Genomic DNA, 27,867 nt, shown 5'->3' with positions numbered 1-27,867 from the left:
AGGGGCCTGGCCTGGCGTGCTGCAATTCATGGGGTCACAAAGAGTCGGACACGACTGAGCAACTGAACTGAACTGAACTGATGTTCTTTTTAGGCTTCCCAGGTGGCACTAGTGGTAAAGAATCCACCTGCCAATGCAGGAGACGCAAGAGACGCAGGTTCCATCTCTAGGTCAGGAAGATCCTTTGGAGGAAGAAATGGCAACCCGCCCCAGTATTCTTGCTGGAAAATTGCGTGGGCAGAGGAGCCCAGCAGGCTACAGTCCATGGAGCCACAAAAAGTTGGATGCAACTGAGCACACACACATAGACAATGTCCTTTTTGCATTCATAAGTGAAATCTCAGGGAATGACTCAGAGCAAAAATTTGGAAGTACCCATTGATATACGCCTCCAGGTTGTCAGCACTTAGGCACCATACCATCACCGAGAAAGTCCAGTAGGAGATCTGTTAAAATATAGAAGTATCTTGAACTCATTGGCTTCAGCAGGGGTGGTCCTTACTGCACTTCCTCCCTTTGGGGAAAAAATTTGCTGGGAAACTTCTGAAGAAAAGAAAATATATTGTGGTTAAGTGATTGAGCCAAACTCTTTTCCCCAACTCTATCCAAGACACAGCTGGTGATCAATGAGGTGTGGATAAGTTAGAATGCCAGGCTGGTGGGGAACTGTCCTTCCTCCTTACTCCAGAGGTTTCTGGTGGAGCACACACCAGGGCACCAGGGTGAGAATCAAGCCAGGTTCCATGCACACAGACATATACACACAGGTATACACATGCGCTCACACTTTACACACCACCACCACCACTGATCACCAGGTGTTCACTCATCATCCCAAACCATAAGGAAATAGATCTCTAGAGATTCCCAGATATTCTAGGCAGAGGGAGCAAAGCGAAGTCCCATCTGACTCCTCCTGCCTGCAGATTGGCTGGACTTAGCCCTGAGAATTTCTGATCATGTTCAGTGAGTGCATGCGTGAACATGATCAGTTCACGGGGGTCTTTGTGACCCTCATGGACTATAACCCACCAGGCTTCTCTGTCCATGGGATTCTCCAGGCGAGACTACTGGCGTGGTAGCCATGCCCTCCTCCAGGGGATCTTCCCGACCCAGGGATCTACGCACATCTCTTATGTCTCCCGCCTTGGCAGGTGGATTCTTTACCACTTATGCCTCCTGAGAAGCCCTATGTTCAGTGAGTAGCCAACATTTAAATACAGCAAAGCTTTCCATACCAATTTGAATTGCCAACCTGAAAATGTTGGAAGCAACAGCAGTCCTGGGTCTCATTCCCTGATGGTGGCAACTGGCTGGATCTGAATTGCAGCAGCCCCAAGACAGGGCATGTGCTCTGCAGTTCACCATATCTCTGAACCCCAAATGTAGGGATTGTCTCAGGGTCAGAATACTTCCTCCATATGCACTGATGTCTCAGGGACAGTCAGTGTTTTGAATTGTCCTATTGGGTCTCCTTAAAGTAATACCTGTTGGTAAAATCATGCAGGGCACTGTGTCTGTCACTTAAGCAACCATGTACACAGTTAAAACTCACTGGTAACTAATGTTCCCAGCAGGGAGGAGCGATTACTAGATTTGTACTCAAGTGCCATTGAATTTCTTTCTTTGTCAAACCAATCATTCTTATTTATCTAAATACTTCTGCCTTAATCAGAGCTGTCAGCACCAGAAAGTATTGGCTGCATTAAACTCCTGCTGTGCAACGAGAACAGTAGAATGAATTTTTTCAGAAAAAATAATACCATCATAATACCTCAACTGTTATTTAAATAAGTTGTTAATTAGAAAATTGGATCTGGAAGTCAAACTAAGCAGAAACACAATGGATTCAAAGGCATGTCTTCCCTATCATGGAGATGAAGAAAATCTATGCAGTAGGATAAATAAGCACTCACATGTGTGGGCGCATACATGTTATATGTAGAAGCATTCAAGTGTAGGCACACGTGTATAGCAGAAACACATCTACACCTATTTATACACACAATCGCATGTGTATACACACGTTCATAACTGCATATTATATGTAGTTTTCAGAGTGCCTCAAACAGTACTTACATACACCCACAGTCTCTGTGTTTAGATGGCATACAGGTGCACATATATACAACCCAGTATCAACAACTTTGCGTCCCAGTAGTTAACCACATCTCAGCAGGGGTAATTGGGGTTACTGGTCATGACTGTCAATTTACTCCTCCTAGGAGTGAAACTGTGGTTCCAGCTTAGCTAGTTAGAAAGGGAACAGCTCTCCAAATTTATACAGGATTTTGTTTCTTTAATAGATGTGTGTGTTAGTCACTCAGTTATGTCCCAACTCTTTGCAATCCCGGGGACTATAGCCCGCCAGGCTCCTCTGTCCATGGGATTTTCCAGGGAAGAATACTGGAGTGGGTTGCCATTCCCTTCTCCAGGGGATCTTCCCGACCCAGGGATCGAACCCAGGCCACCTGCATTGCAGGCAGATTCTTTACCATCTGAGCCATCAGGAAAGCCCATCAATAGATCTAAAGGCTGCCTAATATCTGAACAAAGGAAAGACAGCCTTACAAGTAAGACGGTTCCTAGTTTGAAGTACAGTGATTCCCAGCACCTGTGCCCTATGATACACTTTACAGCCAGATCACAACTGTATGTGCTTGTGTCCACACTGAGCGTGTCATCTTCAGCTGGTGAGGCATCGGGGATGTGGCCAGATGGCAAAGCTTCTGGGAAGCAGAGGGTGTGCCTTCATGAGACAGCACAGAGTTTAACATTTCCCATGCCTAATTTACACCTCTGCAGATAATGTAAGTTCTCAGCAGTAGAGCTAAGTCAAGGCCGGCCCTGCCACCTGCTGATTGGGCAACCGTGGGTTAATTGCTTAACCTCTCTGCACCTCTGTTTCTCACCTGCAAAATAGACTAAGAAGAACATCTGCCTCATGGGATTAAGTGTAATGAAAATGTGTTAGAAAAGCACTTGGTGCATTAAAGGTGTTCAAAAAATGTTCTCTCCGAGAGCCTACTGCATAGCACATGGAACTCTGCTTGATGTTATGTGGCAGCCTGGATGGGAGGGGAGTTTGGGGAGAATGAACACATGTATATGTATGCCTAAGTCCCTTTGCTGTCCACCTGAAACTATCACAACATCGTTAGTCGGCTATACCCCAACACAAAATGTGTTTAGTCGCTCAGTCGTGTCCGACTCTTTGCAACCCCATGGACTGTAGTCTGCCAGGTTCCTCTCTCCATGAGGATTCTCCAGGTCAGAATACTGGAATGGGTGGCCTTTCCCTTCTCCAGGGGATCTTCCCAACCCAGGGATCGAACCTAGATCTCCAATATTGCAGACGGATTCTTAACATCTGAGCCACCAGGGAAACCAATACAAAGTTAAGAAACAAAAAAAAAAATGTTCACATTATCTATTGGTAAGAGAAGAGGTAGAAGGAACTCAGACATTATTAAGCATATACTATGTGCCAAGGATCTTGTAGAGAACGTTTTTACATATTTTAGTTAACCTGCACAATTGCTGTCACTCCTTTACATACAAGATACTGAAGTGGAGAGCAGCTGGGAACCCCACCAGAAGTCCTACGTTGAGTAGATGGAAGGCCGGCATGAGAGCTGTTGTCCTTCTCCACACCCCAGGGTCTCTTCTTACACTGGAGCTTCTCAAGTGTGGTCTGAATACCTGCCTGGGCTATAATTACAATGCAGACCCCAGCTTCCACTCCAGATCTGCTAAATCACAATTTCCATGGATGAGCTGAGAACAGTCATTCTTACCAGACTTCCTATGTGATTCTTTCTAAAACCTGAGTTTGGAAATGTGTGGCTCTACCCCAGAATGCCTGCCCAAGGAGGACAGAACCTGGATGACTCACATTCAAAGTGTTATCCTTGTGTGCCGCTCAGTTGCAAAGTTGCATCCGACTGTTTTCGACCGCACAAACAGTAGCAGCCTGCTACACTCCTCTGTCCATGGGATTTTCCCGGCAAGAGTACAGGAGTAGGTTGCCTTCTTCAGGGGATCTCACCAACCCAGGGATCGAACTCAAATCTTCTGCATCTCCTGCATTGCAGGCATATTCTTTACCTGCTGAGCCATCGGGGAAGCCCATTAATAGATCTAAAGCCCATGGGATAAGCCCATCTTATCCTTAGGGCTCATTTAAATGTGGTCTGTATCTACTCCGATAGTAATTGCATTCAGGGGCACTGGAGTTGGAACATTCTCTTCAATCCAACTAAGGTTACCTCCTTCTTGTTGACTCAGCTTTGTGATTTTTCCGATGGACCACAATAGTGTGGTTTTGTGTGATTGGTCCTTGGGTGGATCCTTCTTCATAGAGCCCTCTATCCATGCCTGTGATGAAGACGATTACTGGTCTCTGTGATACTGATCCCAATGCCAAAGGAAACTCCATAGAAAATACAAGTACATTTTTATTCAATCCTGCCTTGATTATGATCTTGATGGAGGCTTAATCCTGGCAGCCAACATGGCTATATGGGGCAGAGGACACTGTCTTTTTACTGTTATAATTGCTCCTTTGCTCATGAAACACTGCACCTGATGTATAACCTATGTGCTGATGCAGGCATTCACTTACATTGTGAGCAGAACCAGTAACTCCAGAATCGCCTAGGGTAAAAGGAATTGTTTTCTGTAGAGAAGATGCCTGTAACAATCTGAGATACTAAAGCAAGTCCTTGATCCAACATAGCAAAAGATGAATTTGGAAAGAATTGCAGTTGATTTTCTCAAGTATATAATTTTGCTGAGAAAAGAGGTCTTTAGTGTCATAAAATTAACTGCTAAATAGAAAAGGATAAGGCAACAACGTTACATCTTATAGTTCCTTTCAGTCTTGGCAGCTAAGACCTGCAAAATTGTTCTTATTAGTTGGTAGTGGTTGCACAGCATTAATTTCTACCAAAGATATAGTGTTGAAAATATATTTGAGGAACTTAACACTTGGAAGGGGGCTTCTCAAGTGGCGCGGTGGTAAAGAATCTGCCTGCCAGTGCAGGAGACACAGGAGACTTGGGTTAGATCCCTGGGTCGAGAAGAGCCCCTGGAGGAGGAAATGGCTCCCCACTCCAGTATTCTTGCCTGGAGAATCCCATGGACGGAGGAACCTGGCAGGCTACAATCTATGGGGTTGCCAAGAGTCAGACGCGTGACAGCACACACACACACACACACACACACAACACTTGGAAAGAGGTAATGTAGAAACTCTGTCTTTCTTTGCTTTTATTTTTCTGTCTTGATGACAGTGGCAGTTATGGGATGTATGGAATCATGACTTAATCCTCATAATGTATATAGCTCATTTCTTAGAGTTTTTATCCTCCGAAACAGTTTGATGGGACTTGCTGTTATGGTGATGCATGTCTGTGCTTATCATCTGTCCATCTTCTACCTCCAGGGTTCTCTCAGTGCTTACATATGTATCTTTCCTCCTAGAGAAACCCCGTCTCTAAAAATGCAGCCATAAAAAGAAAAATGTATTTGCCCCCACACTGGAATTACTGTCAACGTTTTGAGGGAGAATGGTCAAGGGGTCTCAGAAATCCCAACCAGCTCTCACTCTGTTCACACCTCCTGGTCCCTCTCCATGAGTTTTATTTTCCTAAGGGAGAATGGAGGAAAATTGAAGGCGGCCTAGTAGGTTCAGAAACAGAACCAGCAAAGATAAAGTTCTCAAGGACCCTCACTGCTTTTGCCAGATCCCAGGGCTTGCAGATCTCATGGGTAATCTGCTTTCCCTGGGACCTCCCTGGAACTGAACATGCTTCTCTGGTATCCATGGAGACTTAGCATCAGATGAATGTGTTGCATGTTATTTGTGGATTTATTAATTTTTTAACACCATATTTACCATTATTGACAAAGCATTCCACATTGCAGGAGACTTTACAAATAGTCTCAGGCAGCTGGTCTTCTGTGGCAAACTAATGTAAAATATTTGGAAGGAGGAAAAGCACAGAAAAAAAAAATTAACATTGAAATGAACATGGTAAGGTCTCTCCAGCAATATAGCACCTCCTCTTTGTGATCTGGCTGCAGATTCTTTGAAAATGCAGGTTCAAAATGTTCATTGGTCATGTGCTACTGGAAAACATTGGCAAAATGGTAAACACAGAATGGAGCAATCAAAGTTAGGCAGGAGCACTGTCCCAGACAAAATGTGTAAATCAACCATGGAGTAAAAGAAAAAAAGAGAGAGAGACGGACTGGACATATAAACATCAATAATTCCAAAAAGCAGCAGCGTGATTCATTTCTTAAAAATTCAGACTCTACATGGGCCACATGACTTTCAATTATCCGAAATCACAAATATTAAGAATAACTACGGAGCAAAGACATAGTAAAATATTCTTAAAATATCTAGAAGACCTCACCAGAGGTTAATCTCAAAGTCTGTTTTATTAATTAAATGAAACCATTTGCCAATGATGGTAGTGATTTAGTGTAGCATTTATTAATGCCTATTTTGAGCTTGGATAAAATTGCCCCTCTTCTAAAAAATTTGGATTCTAACAGATGTAAAACAGATGTGTACAAAGTAGAAGTTACTTTGCCAAGTGCTCTTTTTAAAAAATAGGTATCATTTGCCAGATCTGCTAAAGGCTTTGTCTACATAAGGGATTTGTATAGCTTTCGTTAGTTTACAAAAGAGAGGCAGGAATGATCGCTCTTGGGCTGGTGCAGAAAACACTAAGACCTTAACCCCCACATTAAATTCCAGAAACTCCCATCAGGCTTGTTCAGGGCACTTGGCCTTCGAACACATATTCGAGAATACTAGGCTGAAATATTTCTGCCTCAGATTTTTTCATCGTTCTACTGAAGCATTGCTGGGTTTATAGTCATTTTCAATTCTGTGTTTATCGTTGATATGTTTTCCCACTCATGGTCATCCAACTATAAGCAGTACCTTTCCAATTCACATTTTCAAGCTTAACAAGCTTCTGACTTGGTCACACCCCCACCTGGCTTGGCCACACCCCACCTGGCTTGGCCACCCCCCACCTGGCTTGGCCACACCCCCACCTAGGGGACAGAATTCCACACAGGGGGCCCCTTTTCTCAAGGGGGTGCTGAGAATAATTCTGAAATCATTAAAGAGAAATGAGAAGCCAGAAATAGAAATAGAGAGCAAAAGTAAAATTCCTGGCTCATACATACAAATAAGTCACTTACTGTGAGGTGTAGATCTTGGGGGAGTTTTTTGTATTTTTTTTTTAAATTTTATTGGAGTACAGTTGATTTACAATGGTGTTTTAGCTTCAGGTGTACAGCAAAGTGATTCAGTTATATATATTGGGGCTTTCCAGGTAGCTCTAGTGGTAAAGAACTTACCTGCCAATGCAGGAGACGTAAGAGACAAGGGTTCCATCCCTGGGTTGGGAAGATCTCCCAGAGGAACCCAAGGAAACCCACTTCAGTATTCTTGACTGGAGAATCCCATGGACAGAGGAGCCTGGCAGGCTACAGTCCATAAGATTGTAAAGAGTCAGGCGGAACTGAAGTGACTTAGTATGCACATACATACATTTATTCTTTTTCAGATTTTTTTCCCATTTAGGTTATTACAGAATATTGAATAGAGTTTCCTGTGCTATACAGCAGGTCCTTGTTATCTTGTTTATATATAGTAGTATGTGTATGTTAATCTCGAGTTTTCCTTAGGCTATTCTATGGGCTCACCTGATGCCTTGGTGTAATGTACTCCTTCAGCAATTAGAAGAGTAGGAATCTCCCTCCCCAATGCTTTTAGCCTCTAAAAAACTAACATGATTTCTTCAGATCTTCCCATTCATTTTTTCAGTGCATTTAGTTGATAACCATTGTGTTTCTTTTATTTGGATAGTGTGGGAGATAGAGGTTTGGTAGTAGCTATGCAAAATAAGCGCCAGCCCTCTTAGAGCGAACAGTCTGCTCTAGGTAAGAGAAAATCATCCATGGGTGGAATATTTATTTCAACAATGACATATGACAATGCTGTTAATCAGGTATCAGGCAAGTTGTGGGTTACAGGTGTTCTTCAGAAAAAAAGGAGGATTGCAGTGGGCAACAGTACCCTCCAACCTCTGACCACACCCCTCCCTGATGGGAAGGAATCAGTGGGGACCAGGAGCAGAGTCATCCAGAGCTTCTACTCCACTTAAGAGAGACCAAGTTAGGATGCAGATGCCATTGTGGGGAAGGCTGAAGTTAGCCACACCCTTCTTTTTACTTGGGTTTTTAGTAGCCAAACCCTTTCGTGTGTATAATTCAATATGGGTGTACAATTCAGATGCAGTAAAATGTAAGTTTAAAATCTTTGGTTTTTCGAGCAAATAAGTGAAAAGTGCCCAGCACAGAGTCTAGTGAAGTTTAGGCCCTTTCCCCTCCCATATTGGATCATCTTAAGAAGAGGCATTTTGGTGAAGTGAATTGTAACTACCAGATTTGTTTTGTTTTGGCTTTCCAGGAAATAAAGATCAGGTGAGCGAAGGAAATGAAGATCAGATTAATGAAGGAGTGATTTCAGTAAAGATTCATTGCACTATTAATTTGTCATCTGCCTCTGAATATTGCTACCCTGAATACTAGGGGTGAAAAAGTGTGTTAGAACAATTCTGGCCCAAATCTACTATTTTCTAACAGTGCTGTTACCCACCCACACTCCCCAGCTTTGTTGTCCCCCTACCATATGAATGTCTGGTCAGCTTAATGTCCCCCTTATCCCCTCTGCCCTTTCACTTGTCCTTGTTGAACAGCTTTCCCCATTTGTATCTCCTTTATACTCACACTACACACATGCTAAGGGATTTCCACTGCATGGCCAAATATTGATTAAAATTCTGGGTTTTGTTCTAGATACAAAGACCTGGAAATTGCATCCTGTGAGCCAGAGGAATGGGTTTGGTTGTGATTAGGTTGTATGCATGACTGGCCCACTGCTCTTGCTATTATAAGCTGAAGATAGAATCCATTAGGTTTTCCAGGAAGGTGTGTAAACACATCCATTTAGGTGAATTTCAGTAATTTATTGCTGCAATACTAACTCAGGCTCTGGGTCAAAACATCGGGCCCCTTTTTCTGTATCTCTGACAGTGCGTCTGTCAGTTCTTGAGGGCTTGGTGGTGTCACCACTTTGAGCCCACCCCTCCTGCCGCAAAACACCAGGTTGTGACCTGTTCTCAAACCAGCCAAAGGTGAATTATGTAGTATTTATCTGGGGAGGAGGAGGCAATCTGAGTTCTTCTAAACAAATGACTTGCAGTCTTGACATTTTCTAAACAGGCTTCTCCATGTGTTTTATAGAGAAGTAGGTAGTCAGAAGAGTCAGAAACAACAACTATATTAAAAACTGTAAATCAGGGGGACTTCCCTGGTGGTCCAGAGACTAAGACTCCATACTCCCAATCCTGGGGACCTGAGTTCAATCCGTGGTCAGGGAACTATATGCTGCATACCACAACTAAGACCTAGTGTAGCCAAATTAATAATTATTTTTTTAAAAAATCTTAAATCAATTGTGATAGTAAAACAGGTTAATGTAAAATGATGCCTGTTAGGGAAACTCCAATGTGCTCATGGCAGTGTTGCGTCTCTAGTTTAATGCTGAGCTGTTTGGAAAAAAGTGACTGTTAGTCACTCAGTAATGTCTGATTCTTTGCAACTCCATGGACTGTAGCCCATCAGGCTCCTCTGTCCATGGAATTCTTCAGGCAAGAACCGTGGAGTGGGTAGCTATTGTTTTCTCCGGGGGATCTTTCTCCAGGGATCAAACCCAGGTCGCCTGCATTGCAGGCAGATGCTTTACCATCTAAGCCATCAGAGAAACTTGGCTATTTATCTACCTATAATTTACTTAAGATTTTTTTGAGGACTTGATTTCAACAGTTTCACTATTTAAATTGCTTCATTCTTTTAAAAAAATACATGTCAGTAACTGTGCTCCTGTTTCTATCCTCCCCTCCCCAGCCCCTTCTAGAGAGATGTGAAGGATCTCCTGCTTTGCTGTGTTCTGCAGCTTGACCTTTAAACTAGATCTTGTATTTCCATCAGAGCCTGTTCTCTAGTTTCTTCTGGCTCTTATGTTGGACTATCTTGTAACAGAGTGACACTTGTACCAGCAAGAGGGATAAGGCTGTCACATGGCAAATGAGCTCTTTATGAAATGTTGATGTATTAACCTACATCTGATCACACTGAAGAAATCGAGCATTACAGAAACAGTGGGGTAGTGGCCAGAGAAAGAAAGGGCACCCTTTGTCCATCAGGACCTTGATAGGCAAAGAAGGAAGCCAAGAGGCTTAATGGGACAGGACTAAAGCAGGTTCTCAGTAAATGTACTAAATACAATAATAGCTGCCTCTTATCTGGCACAGCATGTGCCAGACACTGTGAAGTGAAGCCCTATGTGGGTCTGTTTACACACACACACACAGACCAGATCTTTTTATAGACTACAAAAATATTATTGTCACTATTTTACTGATAAGGAAACTGAGGTTGTTTATTTTTACCAATTTATTTAAGCAAGTACTTTTATGCACAAGCATAATATAATCCAGGTATGTCAATGTCATGACACTTCAGCCTGGTATTTAAATCACTCTTCAGTTTTAGTACAGCCTATCTTTCCAACCCCTTTGCTGTATTCAGTGAGACCAGTCAGGAAAGTGGAAATTGCTCTAGGTATTTCAAAATAGGGGAATGTAATACAAGGAATTGATTACAAAAGTGTCAGGAGAAACTGAACACCAGCCTTTACCTTCCACCATACACAAAATTAACTTGAAATGTGTTATAGATCTCTGCATGTGATACACCAATTTAGTAGAACAAAGGATAAAAATAACAAGGTCATCTCAATTGATTCATTAAAAGCATTTGACCAAACACACAGAAACCAGTTGCTTTTCCATACACTAATGATGAACAACCTGAAAAGGAAATTAAGGAAACAATCTCATACAATAGCATCAAAAAGTATAAAGTATTTAGGAGTAAACTTAACTAAGGAGATGAAAGACTTGTACACTAAAAACTAGAAAACATTGCTGAAAAAAATATATAAGATGCAAATAAATAGAAAGCCATCCCCTATCTGTGGATTGGGAAACTTAATATTGTTAAACTGTTCATATTAGGCAGAGCAATCTACAGAGTCAATGCAACCTCTATCAAAATCCCAATGTCATGTTTTGCAGAAGTTAAAAAAAAAAATCCTTAAATTTATATGGAACCTCAAAAGACCCTGAATAGCCAAAATGATTCTCTGAGAACAAAGCTAGAGGCCTCACACTTCCTGATTTCAAAGTATCTTACAAAGCTACCATAATCAAAACAGTGTAGAACTGGCATAAAAACATATGGACCAAGGAAAGCAAAGAAAGAACCCGAAAATAAACCCTCACATATATGGTCAAATTCTCCGTAACAAGGGTGCCAAGACTACATGATGGGGAAGGATAATCTTCTCAACAGATGGTGCTGGAAAAACTGGAAATGCACATGCAAAAGAAAGAAGGTGGACCCTTATCTCGCAAGAATCATGCAGGATGGTGATGTCCTGGACATCTTTTGTACAACAGTGTGCATGTGGTCGACAGTATTGTACTGTGTACTTGGAAGTTGTTTTGAGGGTGAATTTAATGCACTGTGATTTTTTGCCACCAAAAAAAAAAAAAAAAAATTGGCAGTTTCTCATGTAGTTACATATACCCACCGTATGGACCCAGCAATGTACTTCTAGGTATTTACTCAAGAGAAATGAAAATGTATGCCCTCAAAAAGACTTGCACATAAATGTTCATAGAAGCTTTATTTACAGTAGCCAAACACTGGAAATAATTCAAATGTTCATCAGTTTATGAATGGATAAGCAAAGTGTGATATATCCATACAAATGAATCACTATTCAGCAGTAAAAAGGTGTGAACTATTGATATATGCAACATCATTAATAGATTTTACAATGAGTATACTGAGTAAAAGAAACCAGACACAAGAGTACATACTATAAAATTGCAGGTATATAAAGTTACAGAAAATATATATTTATCTTGAGCTATGGTTATCCACTAGGGGTGATTTTGTCTCTCAGAGAGCATTTGGCAATGACTGGAGAGTTTTTGATTGTCATAACTGGGGAGGGGGTAGTGCCATGGGCATCAATGGGTAGAGACCAAGAATGCTGTAAAATATCCTGCAGTTCCCAGCACATTCCCCTGACAACAAAGTATTCTCCAGCCCCAAGTATCAATTGTGCCAGTGTTGATAAACCCTGAAAAAGAGTTATAAAAAGAAAGCAGATTAGAGGTAAGCTGAGGCCAGAGACAGAGGGAGGAAATGACCATAAAGAGACAAGACAAAACTCTGGGGGAAATAGAAATCGAGTACTTATATCCATCAAAACTCGTCAAAATCATGCTTTATTAAAGTAAGGTTATCAAAAACAAAACCAGTTTGGAAGACTGGAGGAGCAAGATATCCCGGGATCCTGAGCACACTTCCACTATTCTGATGTCTCCAGAACTGTCTGGCTTCTGCTGGGGAGACCACCAGCTCTGAGTAGGTGGTCAGGATCCTTCTCTCTCTGATTCTGTTGAAGGCACGGCCAACACTTCTGGAGCCCACAGGGACCTGCCTGAACTAGAAGCGCTCCTTCTCCCACCTTCCAATCTCCCTGGCAGGACCTAAGAGAAAGCCAGCTGGCAAAGGAGGCTGGGAAATGTAGTTCCCAATCTTCTGGCTCCCTATGGAACTGGAAAGCCCAGAGGGCGGGAAGAGGGCAGAGTGTCTATGGGCGAGATCTGGTACTTTGCTATGGTTCCCCATATCCTGAACTACAGCCGAATCAAACCATCCACATGCCTTGACATTTGCTGTGATGATGGCTAGTCAGGTAGGTTCTCCTAAAGAAAAGCCATCTTCCTATAGACAATGCTTGGCCACCTTCCAGGCTTACAGTGTAAATTCATCCATTTAGCCAAGTGCCTCCTAAAACTGTTCAGATATAACAGGCACTTGTATCTCTTAAAAGAAATGCCATCTTCTTCATCTCCATACTTCCCAGCACTAGTCAGTTCTCACCGCTGGTTTACATGTAACCTACTTCATGAGGGTTACTCAATTGGAGATTAAGTTTCCCTTATCTTTCTGTTTCTCTAGCATTTTATTTATACCTCTCTTTTAACATATATCATCTTATATTCGATGTGCATACGTATATGCTAAGTTGCTTCAGCTGTGTCCAGCTCTTTGTGACCCTACAGACTGTAGCCTGCCAGGCTCCTCTGTCCGTGGAATTCTCTAGGCAAGAATACTGGAGTGGGTTGCCATTTCCTTCTCCAGTATTAGATGTATATAGACACAAATATGATTTCTTTTACTAGATTGCTTTCAAGTTAAAAGCAGAGCCTGTGTTTAGTTCATCTTTATTTCCTCCAAAGGTCATCAACAGTGCTGTGTACCTAAGAAGTGTTCAATAAATTCCTATTGGATGAATAAGTGATAAATTGATGAATGAATACATGAAGCCTATAGATAATTTTATACTTGCAATATAAATTAATGTATTTATAATTTTATAATTGAAGAAATGAATATCTGCATGATATCTACCTGTCTCTCTAAACCTATCTGACAGCCTTCCCTCTTTTACTCTTTTTTCATTCCAATCATAGTCACAATTACCAAGAGCATTCCGTATACCAGATATTATGCTTAATGCTGAAGGTTTCCTGTAGGTAGTACTAATTAGGAATTGTAAAATAGCTATTAACAGCATAAATGTTCACTAGATTTTGCTTTCTTTCCTGTAAAAACTAATGTACAACTAATGCAAAAATCACCTTATGCCTTCTCTTGGCACTTAGTAAGGAATTACTCGATGAATGAATTTTTCATGAAGCCAAAAGGAATTTGAGCAATTGGAGAAAATCTTCCTCTGCTAGGTGAAGTGTCACAGGGAAAGAAAAACCAATGACAAAGAGATAAAAGCAAAGAGTGAAATCCTAACTTGTGATCTAATTTAATATCCAAACTTCAGGGAGTTGTCCTTTACTAAGTCAGAATGAAAAAAACAATGCTGTAAATGTCCCCAGGTGAGAAAGAATTTTCCTGATTTGAGCTCACCATGTTTACATTTATAATTATAGAGGAAACATTTAAAAAGGCAAAAGTTCCCCTGTTATAGCTGAACAATTTTTAGGAGTCACTTGGCTAAAATGGACGAATTTATATTGAAAGTCTGGAATGTTTGGTTCTCCAAGGTGGCCAAGTATTGTCTTCGGGAATAACCTAGGGCTTCCCAGGTGGCTCGTTGGGCAAGAATCCACCTGCCAATGCAGGAGATGCGAGTTCAACCCCTGGGTCAGGAAGATCCCCTAGAGAAGGAAATGGCAACCCACTCCAGTATTCTTGCCTAGGAAATCCCATGGACAGAGGAGGTGGGCTACAGTCCATGGAGTTGCAAAGAGTCAGACATGACAGAGCAACTAAACCAGAGCAGCCAAATAGAAATCTAGCAGCTATGCCACTGCCGTTGCACAATAGCATAGTTTGTCAACACCACTGGCTGTTGGGTTGGGATTCCATTTCTGCCTCTTTCTGTTCTTGACCTTAGACAAGTTGATTTCACCTGTAAAATGTGAAGCAGTCATTCGTCTACTCCAGAGCATCTTTGTGAGGATAATGTGTAATTGCTTAGAGCAATGCCTGGAATTATTGTTAATATTGTTGCACAGCCTCTGAAGAAAGTGACCCAAAGATTCACCATCCCCACAGCAGCATCTACTCATAACACAGAAAATTTAAACCAAATCAGAAGTTTATCTTCTCAAAAATTCTTGTTAAGCAAAAGAAAAAAGCAAGGAATACACGTGAAAGAGACACATTTCCTTACTGAAAATACTCTGCATTTGGAATCGAAGCAACTTTCCCACTAAGATTACCACAAAGAATATATATATATAAGCAGTGTCTGTTGTTTAGTCACTAAGTCATGTCGAGCTCTTTTGCGACTCCATTAACTGTAGCCTGCCAGGCTCCTCTGTCCCTGGGATTTCCCAGGCAAGAACACTGGAGTGGGTTGCCATTTCCTTCTCCAGGGGATCTTCCTGACCCAGGGATCGAACCCGTGTCTCCTGCACTAGCAGGCAGATTCTTTACCACAGAGCCACCTGGGAAGGCCTCAGCATCCAAAGCAATGTCCAGAAGGATGGTAATTTCTTTGAAAACTTATTTTTCAAGTACATGGTGGAGGGAAATAAGCTTTTATGTGGTGCAGAACATGTGAACATCAAACTTACTGGAGAATTAGAATACCTGGGGGGTGATATTCATCAACCCCTTATTTTCTCTCAACACAGAGAACACATTATGAGGGCGATGTTTGTTAATTCCTAACAGAGGAGGATTTATTCCAGCCACTACTGCTCTGTGCCTCCTTTCATAAGTCAGGCAGTGGAGTAAATATCAAACTCATTCTAGGATGGCTCATTTTCTGCTCTAGCTTTGAATAACCATCATTTAGAAACAATGAAGTAAGAAAGCAGAGATTTCAGATGAAAAGTGTCCCGTCAACTTAATAAAACACACAGTTAGTGAAATGTAAACCAAAAAATGCATTAAAAAAAAATAAAAACCCAAGCCATTCTTGGTTACAGACAAGTGTTTTCTTCAGCTTACCCTGATAACTTCCCTGACGGTCCAGAGATTAACACTCTGCGCTTCCACTGCAGTGAGTACAGGTTCGATCCCTGGTCAGGAAACTAAGATCACACACAATGTGTGACAGACTGAAAAAAAGAACAACTTATACTAGGCATAAAACCTCTTAGGTGCATGCTTCTGAGACTTTCATCGTTTCTGTGAGAATCTAGTAAAAGCAACCCTCTCCCCAGAAAAATGCGTATATGCACATAACCATATAGGCATAATGTAACTGTGGATACATGGACTCCCCTGAAAGTCAGCATCTTGTGGCCATTGCTATTGGTGCTTAGGCCTTCCCTGGTGGCTCAGTGGTGAAGAATCCGCCTGCCTATGCAGGAGACACGGGTTCAATTCCTGGGTCAAGAAGATCCCCTAGAGAAGGAAATGACTCCCACTCCAGCATTCTTGCCTGGGACATCCTCAGACTAAGACTCTCAACTCTGAAGTATAGATGCAATCAAGTTCATGAACTCTGGTGTCAGAGAGGCCTCGGTGTGAATTCTGAATCCAACTCTTACTGCCGTGTAAACCCAGGAAGTTTTTTACTTTTCTGACCCTTAGTTTTAGCACTTGAAAATAGAAATAATAATTTTTCCTTTGTCACAGGTTAATTGTGAATATTCAGTTGGACAATCTAAAGTACTTAGATAGATAGTCCCTGGCATATATTAACACTAAGTAGTCAATAAGCACTCTACGGTTGTTAGTTAATAAAACATAAAACTTGACACCCTATGCATCACCCTATGACACCCTATGTCCAAAGAGGAAATTCAGTTTCACTGCTTCAAACAGGTACCAAGTGCCTCCCACTTATGGAGGGATGTGGTACCTTCCAAAATGGGAATGTTGACAATGGATGGGCCAGAGCCTGTTAAGTGAGACAGACCCCAGCCTGCCCAAGACAGGACAAGCCACATCTCAGGTTGGGAGGAACGTTATGTCATCCAGGCCCACTGTTACAGAGATAGTTATAGCAAACTCACAGCAAAACTACAGCTGCAGTGTCCATTTCACAAAAGGAAACCTGTAACTCTTTAGGTAACATTCTTTGTATTAAAGAGGAAAGAAAGAAACCAAAGTCCATATGAATAATTTATGGACTAAATGGAATTAATAAAAACAAATCCCACCACTAAGAATTTTTTGGTTAACCACAGTTAGCCTACTTATGGATTTTACTTAGAATTAAATGTGCTAATATATGAAAGTAGTAGTTATGAATCAACAAAATAGGTCACAGAGCTCCATTTAAAGCAGTGTTTTCTGCTTACCGTCTAAGCAGATGCTCTTTAACATTGTGATAAAGAGATTCAAGATGGAGTGTTAGATACTTGGGATCAATCTTTAAATCCACCAAAATACTTTCTCTGTGCTGAAGTGAATATAACATGAAAGAAGCAGACTCATAGATATAGAGAGCAAACTCATAGTTACCAGTGGGGATGGGATAAGAGTTAATTTAGGGGTGGGGAATTAAAAGACACAAACTATTGGGTGTAAAACTGGCTCAAGGATGAATTGTACAACACAGGGAATATAGCCAATATTTTGTAATAACTATAATGGAAATTATACAACCTTTAAAGTTGTATAAAAATTAGAAAGTTGTAAAAAATAAAATATTACTTTAATATAACATCTTACCTCTGTTCCTATTATAACAAGCCGTCACCATGTTTCATCTGTTTTGCTGCAGTGGTTTTTGCTAGATTACCTCCACCCTTGACCTACCAATCTGTTCTTCACTTAACTGCAAGAGTGATCGTTTAAAATATTAAGCAGATCATATTACTCCCTGTTTAAATTCTCTCAATGTCCTTACATTGAATGAAACAAAGAGAAGAAAGAAAGAGTGTCTAGTAGTATTGGGAAACTGTGTCAAATGGACCAACTATTCTTTCATCTGTGAAATAGAAATAATAATACCCACACATCAAAGGGTTGTTGTGAGAAATCAGTAAAGACCAATGTTATTTTTGTATTCATTTTATATTAGCTTTCACAAGAAAGAAGGTAAAAGTCAGTGAACATTTTTATTGTTAACAGTTATTTTATACTCCCCAAATAGTTCCACCTACAGAGAGCCTTCTAAATGTTTTAGTGTCAGCATTTTTATTTGTACTATTATGGTCTTAAATTAAAACATCTGCCCATTAAAGAGAGCCTTCCCTGATGGCTCAGATAGTAAAGAATCTGCCTGGAATTCAGGAGACCCAGGTTTGATCCCTAGGCAAAAAGATTCCCTGGAGAAGGCAATGGCGACCCACTCCAGTATTCTTGCCCGGGAAATCCCATGGACAGAGGAGCCTGGCAGGCTACAGTCCATGGGGTTGCAAAGAGTCAGGCACGACTGAGCGACTAATACTTTCTTTCTTCTTTCGATTAAAGAAAAAAATTCCTGTTTTTAAAAATTATGGAACAAACCAAGTTCAGTTAAAAACATAGCACAAACTAAAGAATAATTTCAGATGTCTTCAGATCATTTTTTAAAGTTTTGGAATGAAAAACGATTAGATACTGTGGTTAATGCAATGGCCCATCATGAAAATTGAGCCATTTTTTGGCAAATCTCTATTTATATTGGTTTGAATTTATCTTTGCCTAGAGCCATGCAGGACAGTCAGTTTCCAAAATAGCATCATAAATTCAACAGCCAATAGTTATAGCAGTCCACACGGCCCCTTTTTCTTTCAATTCACACATTCCAACTTAGAAAACACCATAGTGAGAATGAAGCCATGAAATCTGCTGAGGCTGGTGGCTGAGAAGACAGGAGTGAAGGTGAGAAGCTGCAGGTACAGTGAGCTGTCTGTGTACCAGTCAGCTCTAATCTGTGCTTTGTTTTTGTACTTGCTCCATTGAAAGCCGTAGAATCACTCAGTGATGAGCTCTTTGGTTGACTGGTACTTTACTTGTGAGCTATAATATTTGGCTTCTTATGAGCTGAATTGATTCATGACTATTGCCCAAAAGAACAAGAAGGAGGAGGAGGCAGATGCAAAAGGGGAAGCGGTGGGAGGGAGGAGGATATATCTCTACAACATAGACCTCATTTTAATTTTTTTTAATTTTTATGCAATTTTTAATGATTACACTCCATTTACAGTTATTACAAAATATTGGCTATATTCCCTGTATTGTACTACATCCTTGTAGCCTGTCTTACATTAGGGTGCGCCTCCCACTCCCCCAGCCCTCTCTTGCCCCTCACCCCACTGGTAACCATAGTTTGTTCTCTGTATCTATGAGTTTGCTTCTTTTCTCTTGTATTCACTAGTTTGTTGTATTTTCTAGATTCCACATATAAGTGTTATTATACAATATTTGCCTTTTCCATCTGACTTAGTTCACTTAGCATAACACCCTCCCAGTCTATCTTTGTTGCTGCATATGGCAATATTGTGTTCTTTTTTATGACCGAGTAGCAGTCCGTTGTATATACATACCACATTTCTTTATCCATTCATCTATCTTGGACACTTACGTTGCTTCCATATCCTTAGCCCTCATTTTTTATCTCCAAGAATAAGAATATTTCCATTTTCTTTATACCTCAGAGTAGTGAATTCTCCCATTTAGTGCATACTTGTACTAAATATACAATAGCAGACTTTCTTCTTGATTAAGAGAAAACTTTATAGTAGAAAACAACATGTTGAAGAGTTATGGCAGAAGAAAAACTTAACAACTCTTTATCACTGGTAATTCTATTAAATAATTATTTATTGAGCACCTACCATGTCTGAGGCACTGTGCTAGACTTGCGTCAACATGTACACAAGTAAACTCTAACGACTGGAAAGACATCTAATATACCTAGTACAAACTCTCATTTTATACATTTTAAAACTTTAGCCCCAGAGGAGAAAGTGACTTATACAGAGTAACATGTATAATTACTTATAGCTGAGACTAGAGTCTCCTAAAGTATGATAGGATCCCAGCTCTCATAAAATATAAAGTATTGGTTGCTCGGTCATGTCCAGCTCTTTGTGACCCTTGGGCTGTAACCTGCCAGGCCCCTCTGTCCATGGAATTCTCCAGGCAAGAATACTGGAGTGGGTAGCCATTCCCTTCTCCAGGGGATCTTCCTAACCCTGGGATTGAACGCAGGTCTCCCGCATTGCAGACAGATTCTTTACCATCTGAACCACTAGGGAAATATAATTTTCTCATTGTAAAAGTGATGCTTACAGAGAGCACTGAGTAAAAAGTATGGATTGAACACACGAAATTACTTCTAGGCACTCCTAAAACCCCACAAAAGCTATAGCAAAGGGATTTTCCAACATGGACAGGGAAAATGTAAGAAGAAACCCTGGCAAAATCTGGGCAACTGGGAAGAAATGAATAAAGCATCAATGACTTAGTGGACCTAAAACTCAGACCAATCCTCTGTCTCTGGCTGTGCAGATTGTGTCCTGCCCAAATCCATTGCCCACTGCTCACTACGATTCCAGAGTGAAAGCTCCCACCGGGTGGTGCTGAGCGCATAACTATGTGGAGAAAACAAGTGCTAAGCAGACGTGAGGAAGAGGAGGACCACCCCAGTTTGCATCAAAGAATTCCCCAAAGGTCAGGAATGCAAGGTACCAGATGGCTCTGGAGAAAAGGATAAATGAGCAGAAAGTACACACATGCAAAATATAGATAGGCTATAGGTAGAGATATAGGTATAGATGGGCTTCCCTGGTAGGTTCAGCTGGTAAAGAATCCACCTGCAATGCAGGAAACACAGGTTTGATCCCTGGGTTGGGAAAATCCCCTGGAGGAAGGCATGGCCATCCACTCCAATATTCTTGCCTGGAGAATCCCATGGACAGAGGAACCTGGCGGGCTACAGTCCAGGGGGTCACAAAGAGTTGGACACAACAGAGCGACTAAGCACAGCACAGCATAGGTATAGAAATAGATGTAAATACAGATATATCAATAGATGTAGATATAGAGGGGCTTAACTGGTTAACAATCTGTCTTGCAATGCTGAGGACACAGGTTTGATCCCTTGTTGGGGAACGAGGATCCCACGTGCCACGGAGCAGCTCAGCCTGAGCGCTGCAACTAGTGAGTCCATGAGCTGCAACGAAAGATCAGGGGCTTCCCTGTTGACTCAGAGGGTAAAGCGTCTGCCTACAATGCAGGAGACCAGAGTTCAATCCCTGAGTCGGGAAGATCCCCTGGAGAAGGAAACGGCAACCCACTCCAGTACTCTTGCCTGGAAAATCCCATGGACAGAGGAACCTGGTAGTCTACAGTCCACGGGGTTGCAAAGAGTCGGACATGACTGAGTGACTTCACTTTCACTTTGATAGATATTTAGCCAGCCTAGAATGTATATGGTGTGAGGCAAGGATCCAACTTCACCTTTTTTCTGCATGAATAATTTTATTGAATATTTGTGTACGTGTGTTTTTTTTTTTATATTTACATATTTAGATGGCTGTGTCAGGTCTTAGTTGTGGCACATGGGATCTTTCTTTGCAGCTCATGGACTCTCTAGTTTCAGCGTTCAGGCTGAGTTGTTCCACGGCATGTAGGATCCTAGTTCCGCAACAAGGGATCAAACCTGTGTCCCCCGCATTGCAAGGCAGATTGTTAACCAGTGGACCACCAGGGAAGTCCCCTGAATATTTGTTGAATGCCACCCACCATTGACAAAGCTAAATACTTCTATCCAAGATCTGCTTCCAAAGTCTTATTCTACCCATTGATCTGTCTATATTAATGTGAACCTCATGCACTTTTGGGTCTAGGAAACATTTTAGATCTCAGTCTTTAGGTTGGCTACACCCCTATGAGACACTTTATTTCTCTAAAACTGATTCTTAAGATCATAACTCTTTTTCAGTTCTCTGTTTGTCTCCTTTTAAACATTTGAAAATTCACTGCCCTTCATGAAACTCATTTATTTTTTCTTAACTGTACCTCAACATGAAGAAATTATATCAGTGATTATGAGAGCAAAAGTATTATAACCATCTGCATTCTTTAGTACTTAGATATTTTGTTGGTCTTTTAATTGCATGTTTTTTCTGTAGCGTAATGAAACATACAAGATCTTCTGGTTTTAAAGCTGCCTTATAGGCTTCCCTGGTGGTTCAGATGGTGAAGAATCTGCCTGCAATGCAGGAGACCCGGGTTCGATCCCTGGATCGGAAACATCCCCTGGAGAGGGAATGGCAACCCACTCCAGTATTCTTGCCAGGGAGAATCCCATGGACAGAGGAGCCTGGTGGGCTATAGTCCATTGGGTCACAAAGAGTCAGACACAAGTGAGCGACTAACTCTTTCTTTTATAGGCAGCTGAGCTCCCCAGCCTCCCCTGTTCATACTCCCTAGCTTACCTTTGCATCTCAGTCATATTTAAATACAGTCTGATGTCTGCACAAAGCTGTCTATCAACTCCAGCCATCTGTACATGCTATTGCTAGTGCTTAAAAGATTCATCCTTCTCTTTCGTCTGGCTGAAATACAAGTTATCCTATAGGACTCAGTTTAGACATGGCACCCAGTGGGAAGCTTTCTTAGACTCAACAGATGGTTACATAGCCCCCTTACCTCCTGTAACACCAAGTACATCTTACAACAAAGAGCTTATCATGTTGGGGTGTAATTGACAAGTCAGTGGTCTGCCTGCCTACTGGACAGTAAGCTCCTTGAGGACTGAAATTGCCTCATTTTCACCCCTGTATCTCTACAGCTAGCACAATTCTTAGCATATAGTAGGGACTCAATTATATCTTGAGTGAATGAATGATATATGTTCATTGAAGAATGTTTAGGAGTAAAGCTAAATTTTTTAAAGAAAATAAAATAATTATAAATCCCCAAATTTGACACAACTCTTATTAACATTGTTGGCTTTCTTACTTCCAGTTAACTTTCTCTGTTGACTTCACTGCACATAAAGCTTTGAATACTTCTGTTTTCATTTACTGGGAGCATTTTCTTCTGTAAATACAGACTCTTTGGAAATACCACTTTAATAATTATAACAAGAAGATTGTCTTTTAGAAGTAACATAGTTTACTGAGATATTTTTTATTGTTAGGCTTTGTTACTTGCAATGTTTTGCTGCTATAAATAATGCTTAAATGGATATTTTTGCATCACTGATTATTTCTCTATAATATACTGTGGAAATGAAATTACAAGGTGAAAATTTCACAGTTCTGAATGCAGTTGATCAAAATATCTACTGCAGTGTACCCTTAACTGTAATACAGTCTTCTTTAAAGAGTGAAGATTTAATAACAAAAAGGGGTAGCTCCTTTTTACCTAATATTTATTGGTCAATTGTATTACATTCTTTTGTGAACTGTATAACAGTAACCTTTACCCATTTTTTCTGTTGGACTCTTAGTTTTTCTTATTTATTTAAAAGTTCTCTGTATGTTAAGAATACAACCGTCAGTGAATTTTTTACAAATATTACCAGCATGACATAATACTTTCTTTTCTGGCCACCATGCAGCGTGCGGGATCTTAGTTCCCTGACTAGGGATCAAACCAGTGGCCCTTGTAATGGAAGTGCAGTCTTAACCACTAGACCACCAGGGAAGTTCCCCAGGGTGACATAAACCTTTGATCTTATTGTTCATGTTTTTAATATTCTTAAAAATTTTATACACATTTATCAGTCGTTTCATCTGTGAATTGTTCAACTGCATTTCCATATAGAATTTCTTGCCCTACTTAAAGATATTTGGTGTATTTTTTCCTCCTTAGATATATACTTATAAGATACATCTTTTCATAGTGTGAGAAGGGCTTCCCAGTTGGCACTGGCAGTAAAGAACCCACCTGCCCTTGCAGGAGACGTAAGAGACGCGGGTTTGACCCCTGGGTAAGGAAGATCCCCTGGAGGAGGGCATGGCAACCCACACCAGTATTCTTGCCTGGAGAATCCCATGGACAGAGTGGGCTACAGTCTGTGGGATCACAAATTGACGTGACTTACCACACATGCACTTAGCATGAGAAGTTAACTAGACTCTTTTCTTTTTTTTTTTTTTTATAAATTTATTTATTTTAGTTGGGGGCTAATTACTTTACAATATTGTAATAGTTTTTGCCATACATTGACATGAATCAGCCATGGGTTTACATGTGTTCCCCTTCCTGGACCCCCCACCCACCTCCCTCCCCATCCCATCCCTCTGGGTCATCCCATTGCCCCGGCCCTGAGCCCTTGTCTCATGCATCGAACATGGAATGGTGTTCTGTTTCACATATGATAATATACATGTTTCAATGCTATTCTCCCAGAACGTCCCACCCTCACCTTCTCCCTCAGAGTCCATAAAATTGTTCTATGCATCTGTGTCTCTTATTCTGTCTCGCATATAGGGTTATCGTTACCATCTTTCAAATTCCATATATATGCATTAGTATACTGTATTGTTGTTTTCCTTTCTGGCTTACTTCACTCTGTATAATGGGCTCCAGTTTCATCCATCTCAGTAGAACCGATTCAAATGTATTTTTTTAATGGCTGAGTAATATTCCATTGTGTATATGTACCACAGCTTCCTTATCCATTCGTCTGCTGATGGACATCTAGGTTGCTTCCATGTCCTGGCTATTGTAAACAGTGCTGCGATGAACATTGGGGTACACGCGTCTCTTTCAATTCTGGTTTCCTCGGTGTATATGCCCAGCAGTGGGATTGCTGCGTCATATGGCAGTTCTATTCCCAGTTTTTTAAGGAATCTCCACACTGTTCTCCATAGTGGCTGTACTAGTTTGCATTCCCACCAACAGTGTAAGAGGGTTCCCTTTTCTCCACACCCTCTCCAGCATTTATGGCTGCTATCCAAAAGTCTACAAGCAATAAATGCTGGAGAGGGTGTGGAGAAAAGGGAACCCTCTTAGACTCTTTTCTTATGTATTTATTTTTTACAAACTAGCTGATTTTCCTAATAACCTTCTCTTGGGCTTCAGTGAAATGGAAGGCAGCTATGCTAGCCACTGTACCACCAACACTTTGGCATCAATGAACTGTTATTAAAGGCAATCGTATTAAGCCTCTGAAGACACAGCTCGGTGTTCACCATGAACTTTGTTTCTCCCGCAGGTGAGCAGGAGCCAGCTATAAGCAGTGATTCTGATATCTCGCTGATCATGGCAATGGAAGTTGGACTGTCTGATGTAGAACTTTCCACCGACCAAGACTGCGAAGAGGTGAAATCTTGAAACGGCAAATAGAGAAAAAAAGGATGGTAGGACGCGAGGGGAAGGAAGGGAGGAGTGCCCCAAGATTGGACCCGGCACTCTCATCTCCAGAACACCTTGGCAACTCCAGGGCGCTCCACTTAAGAATGGTACGGCAAAGCAATATCCAAAGTCACGTTCATCAGGATGCAGTTTCTCCATCTCTGCAGCAGGCCCTGGCCTTGGCACCTGGGAAGCTGAAAGCTGATTTTCTCTCCCGTGTCCTTGTAGACACACACTTCAGAAGTTCCTGAAACAGACTGAAAGGACACTCTTAGGGCTTCTTAGTTTCATTTCAGTTTTTCCTGGGGTCTTGTTTTCCTGTTTGGGGACTGTGGTTGATTTCTTTGGCGGTTTCTTTTTAAGGACTATGTGTAGTTTATTTTATGTTCACTCCTTTGTGTTTCTTTTGATTCACTCCAGCTTTTGTACTGAGTTCTGTTTAGAAGCATCAGTTCCTGCTCTGACCAGTTTGTATTCCATCCCTGAGATTAATGGCCTTGACCTCTCAGCATGAAGTGTGCATGGCTTTGGGAAGTGCCTCGGCACCTTGAAACAGTCTAAGGCCAGCTTTCGTTTAGATTCTAAATTCTTTTAAGTGGATCTTAAAACTCCCAGCTGCCAGAGACCCCAACACCGAGCTCTGAATCTGCAGAGGCCACTGCTCATGTTTTTCAGCTACACAGCCTGGCTTCCACTTGCCCAGCTCTGTTAAGGACCCACGTGACTTGAGAAGGAAGCTCTAGGGAGGTACATCAATCCTTCTGGGTCTTAAGAGTCTTTGACTGAAGTTCTGAAATCACAATTTCCCTCTCGGGGCATCAGCGCCATTCTATGTGGCTGTAGGGCTTGTTTGTCACAGGGACGACAAGCCTAATTTTCAAACCAGATACCACATACTCTTCCTGAAAGTGAAATGCCTGTTGCACTGGCTTCCCCAAGGCTACGGCATGCTCCTGTTACCTCCATGAGTGGGTCCTGCAGGAGATGGAAGCTTTAGAAAAGATCCAAGCATCTTTGGATCCAACACAGTGGGGGCTATGAGAGCATCCAGGTCTTCCCTTAATTCCAGTACACTTCTGTTCAACCTCACCAGACCTCGAGGAAGGATTTAGGCAAATCCTTAGGACACTGCTTCCCAGGGCTCCCCTGAGTGCGTCTAGATACCAAGTGGGAGATGGGAGGTGGGGTGTAATAGAACACTCGATCTAAAAAGAACAGCGTGGGAATTGTTGAAATCAAATTTCTCCTGACTGAGAGACAAAGTCAGAGGGAGAGGAAACGAGGTATCAAAATGAATTCTGAAAACCCACCGGTGTTTTTAAACTCTTTATGTTTTTATTCTTTTTTTGTAACTATGACAGAGATGTGCTATTTTTTCAGTGGGCAATTTTGTAATACATTTGAGACTCTCCAGATGCATGGATGACTAAGGCAGTGTAAATTGTTTCTCTGGACCATTAGGTGGATCACCTCGACATCTGTGAAAGGCCATGCTGCTGGTCATGGGTTACCTGGGAAAGAAAGCTGCTCTCACCGAGTTATTTACGTATGTGATGAGTCCCTTCTGCCTTGCCACACTCATCCTCATGCAAAAACAGAGTTTGGTTCTACTGTGAAACTGTGCTGCCTGCTGGAACACGGTGTAGATGTCAAGGGAGACCCCTGAAGGTTCTTTTTTCTCTACCTTTAACGATTTCCTGTTTGATGCTTTCTAAGTAGGCAGCAAGGGCAGACAAAATGGTCTCCACCTTCAGAAATGTCGCATCTCTGTAGGAGTCCAACACTTCCTGTCATGAAATCCAGGGTCTCCAAGGCAGGGAGGAGTAAAGGCAGTGCTGAATCCAGGGTCAGGAGGTGGAGATGAGCCGCATGCTTGCTGGGCCTCGGCTTCAGCATCTTTAAAGAGAAGGTGTTTAACAAGATGATGCCCGAGGCTCCTTCAGGTCTTAGGACCACTAATGAGCATTTTGCCAGGGGGACCCATTTTTAGCAGTGAGTGATGACATACAGCAGACTTTCTACCTTGGGCAGGCAGAGTTACTTGACATGTAACATATAACAGCTTTTTGAGACTCAGCTCGCCTATGTGGCCGAGACTGACTGTCTAAATAATGGAAGTTCTAAGTCCAAGGAGGAGTTGCTTTGTTTTGCCTTGCTTTAAAAACCACGCTTAGGCACAGAGTTTGCAGTCTCTGGATACCTTCAAATCCTAGTTCTCAGTGTGGAATTCTTCATCTCAAGGTATTTCTTTTTCTAGGTCAGCAAAGGCCTATACCACCTACCCCTGCTTCAGTCAGCTTTGTCCAAAACAAAGTTTGGTATTAAGTCAAGGGGAATGAGGCAGATAATTCAACAGCCAAGGAATATAAATTGTATCCCTTGCCCAGAGAGAAAATGCCTTTAGGATTGGTGGGTGTTCTCTCTTCCTGCCAGTGATCAGGTAGATCAGGAATTGGTTGCTTATGTGTGCCGTAGCCCAGCAGCCCCTAAAAGATGCTGCCTAGGTGATGATGAGCCCAGGTCGCAGACCTGAGTCTATGGACCTGACCCTAGGAACATTCTGCTGCAAACTCCCTGAGTCTAGAAGGTTCTCCTTTACCAAAGATGTGTTTCTGAAGAATTTTCCCATGACTTTGGTAATTTTAAGAAGAAAAAGTAATTAACTGGCATGGAAGGGTTAAAAAAAAAAAAAAACTGAAAGAGCCATTCCCACACAGCACGTCCCCCCAAATAATAAACCCTGAGCTGGGCCCCCCGTGGCTCATAGAAAGTATTAAAGGGCGTGGGAACCTTCTTGAAGCATCTGCAGACTTGATGTGCATTTTTCTGTAGTGTCTAGACCAGCACTCTCCAATAGAAATATAGTAGAAGTCCCACATGTAATTAGCATAAAAAGTATTCATGAAA

The 27,867-nt window shown here is 41.6% G+C and overlaps 1 protein-coding gene across 1 annotated transcript in view; it reads left to right on the top strand.

Moving 5' to 3' along the window:
- RNF150 (ring finger protein 150) overlaps positions 1-26,269 on the top strand; it is a 258,445-nt gene extending 232,176 nt beyond the window's left edge. Inside the window, exon 7 of the mRNA XM_081545481.1 lies at positions 24,821-26,269. Coding sequence (XP_081401607.1) covers positions 24,821-24,939 — 119 coding nt within the window. The 3' untranslated portion in view covers positions 24,940-26,269. The remainder of the gene's footprint in view (positions 1-24,820) is intronic.
- The last annotated feature ends 1,598 nt before the right edge of the window (positions 26,270-27,867 follow it).

This window comes from Giraffa tippelskirchi, chromosome 11 (genome assembly GCF_054371585.1).
Source record: "Giraffa tippelskirchi isolate mGirTip1 chromosome 11, T2T-mGirTip1v1.2.pri, whole genome shotgun sequence".
Classification (NCBI taxonomy): domain Eukaryota; kingdom Metazoa; phylum Chordata; class Mammalia; order Artiodactyla; family Giraffidae; genus Giraffa; species Giraffa tippelskirchi.
This window is presented reverse-complemented; position numbering and strand designations above follow the sequence as displayed.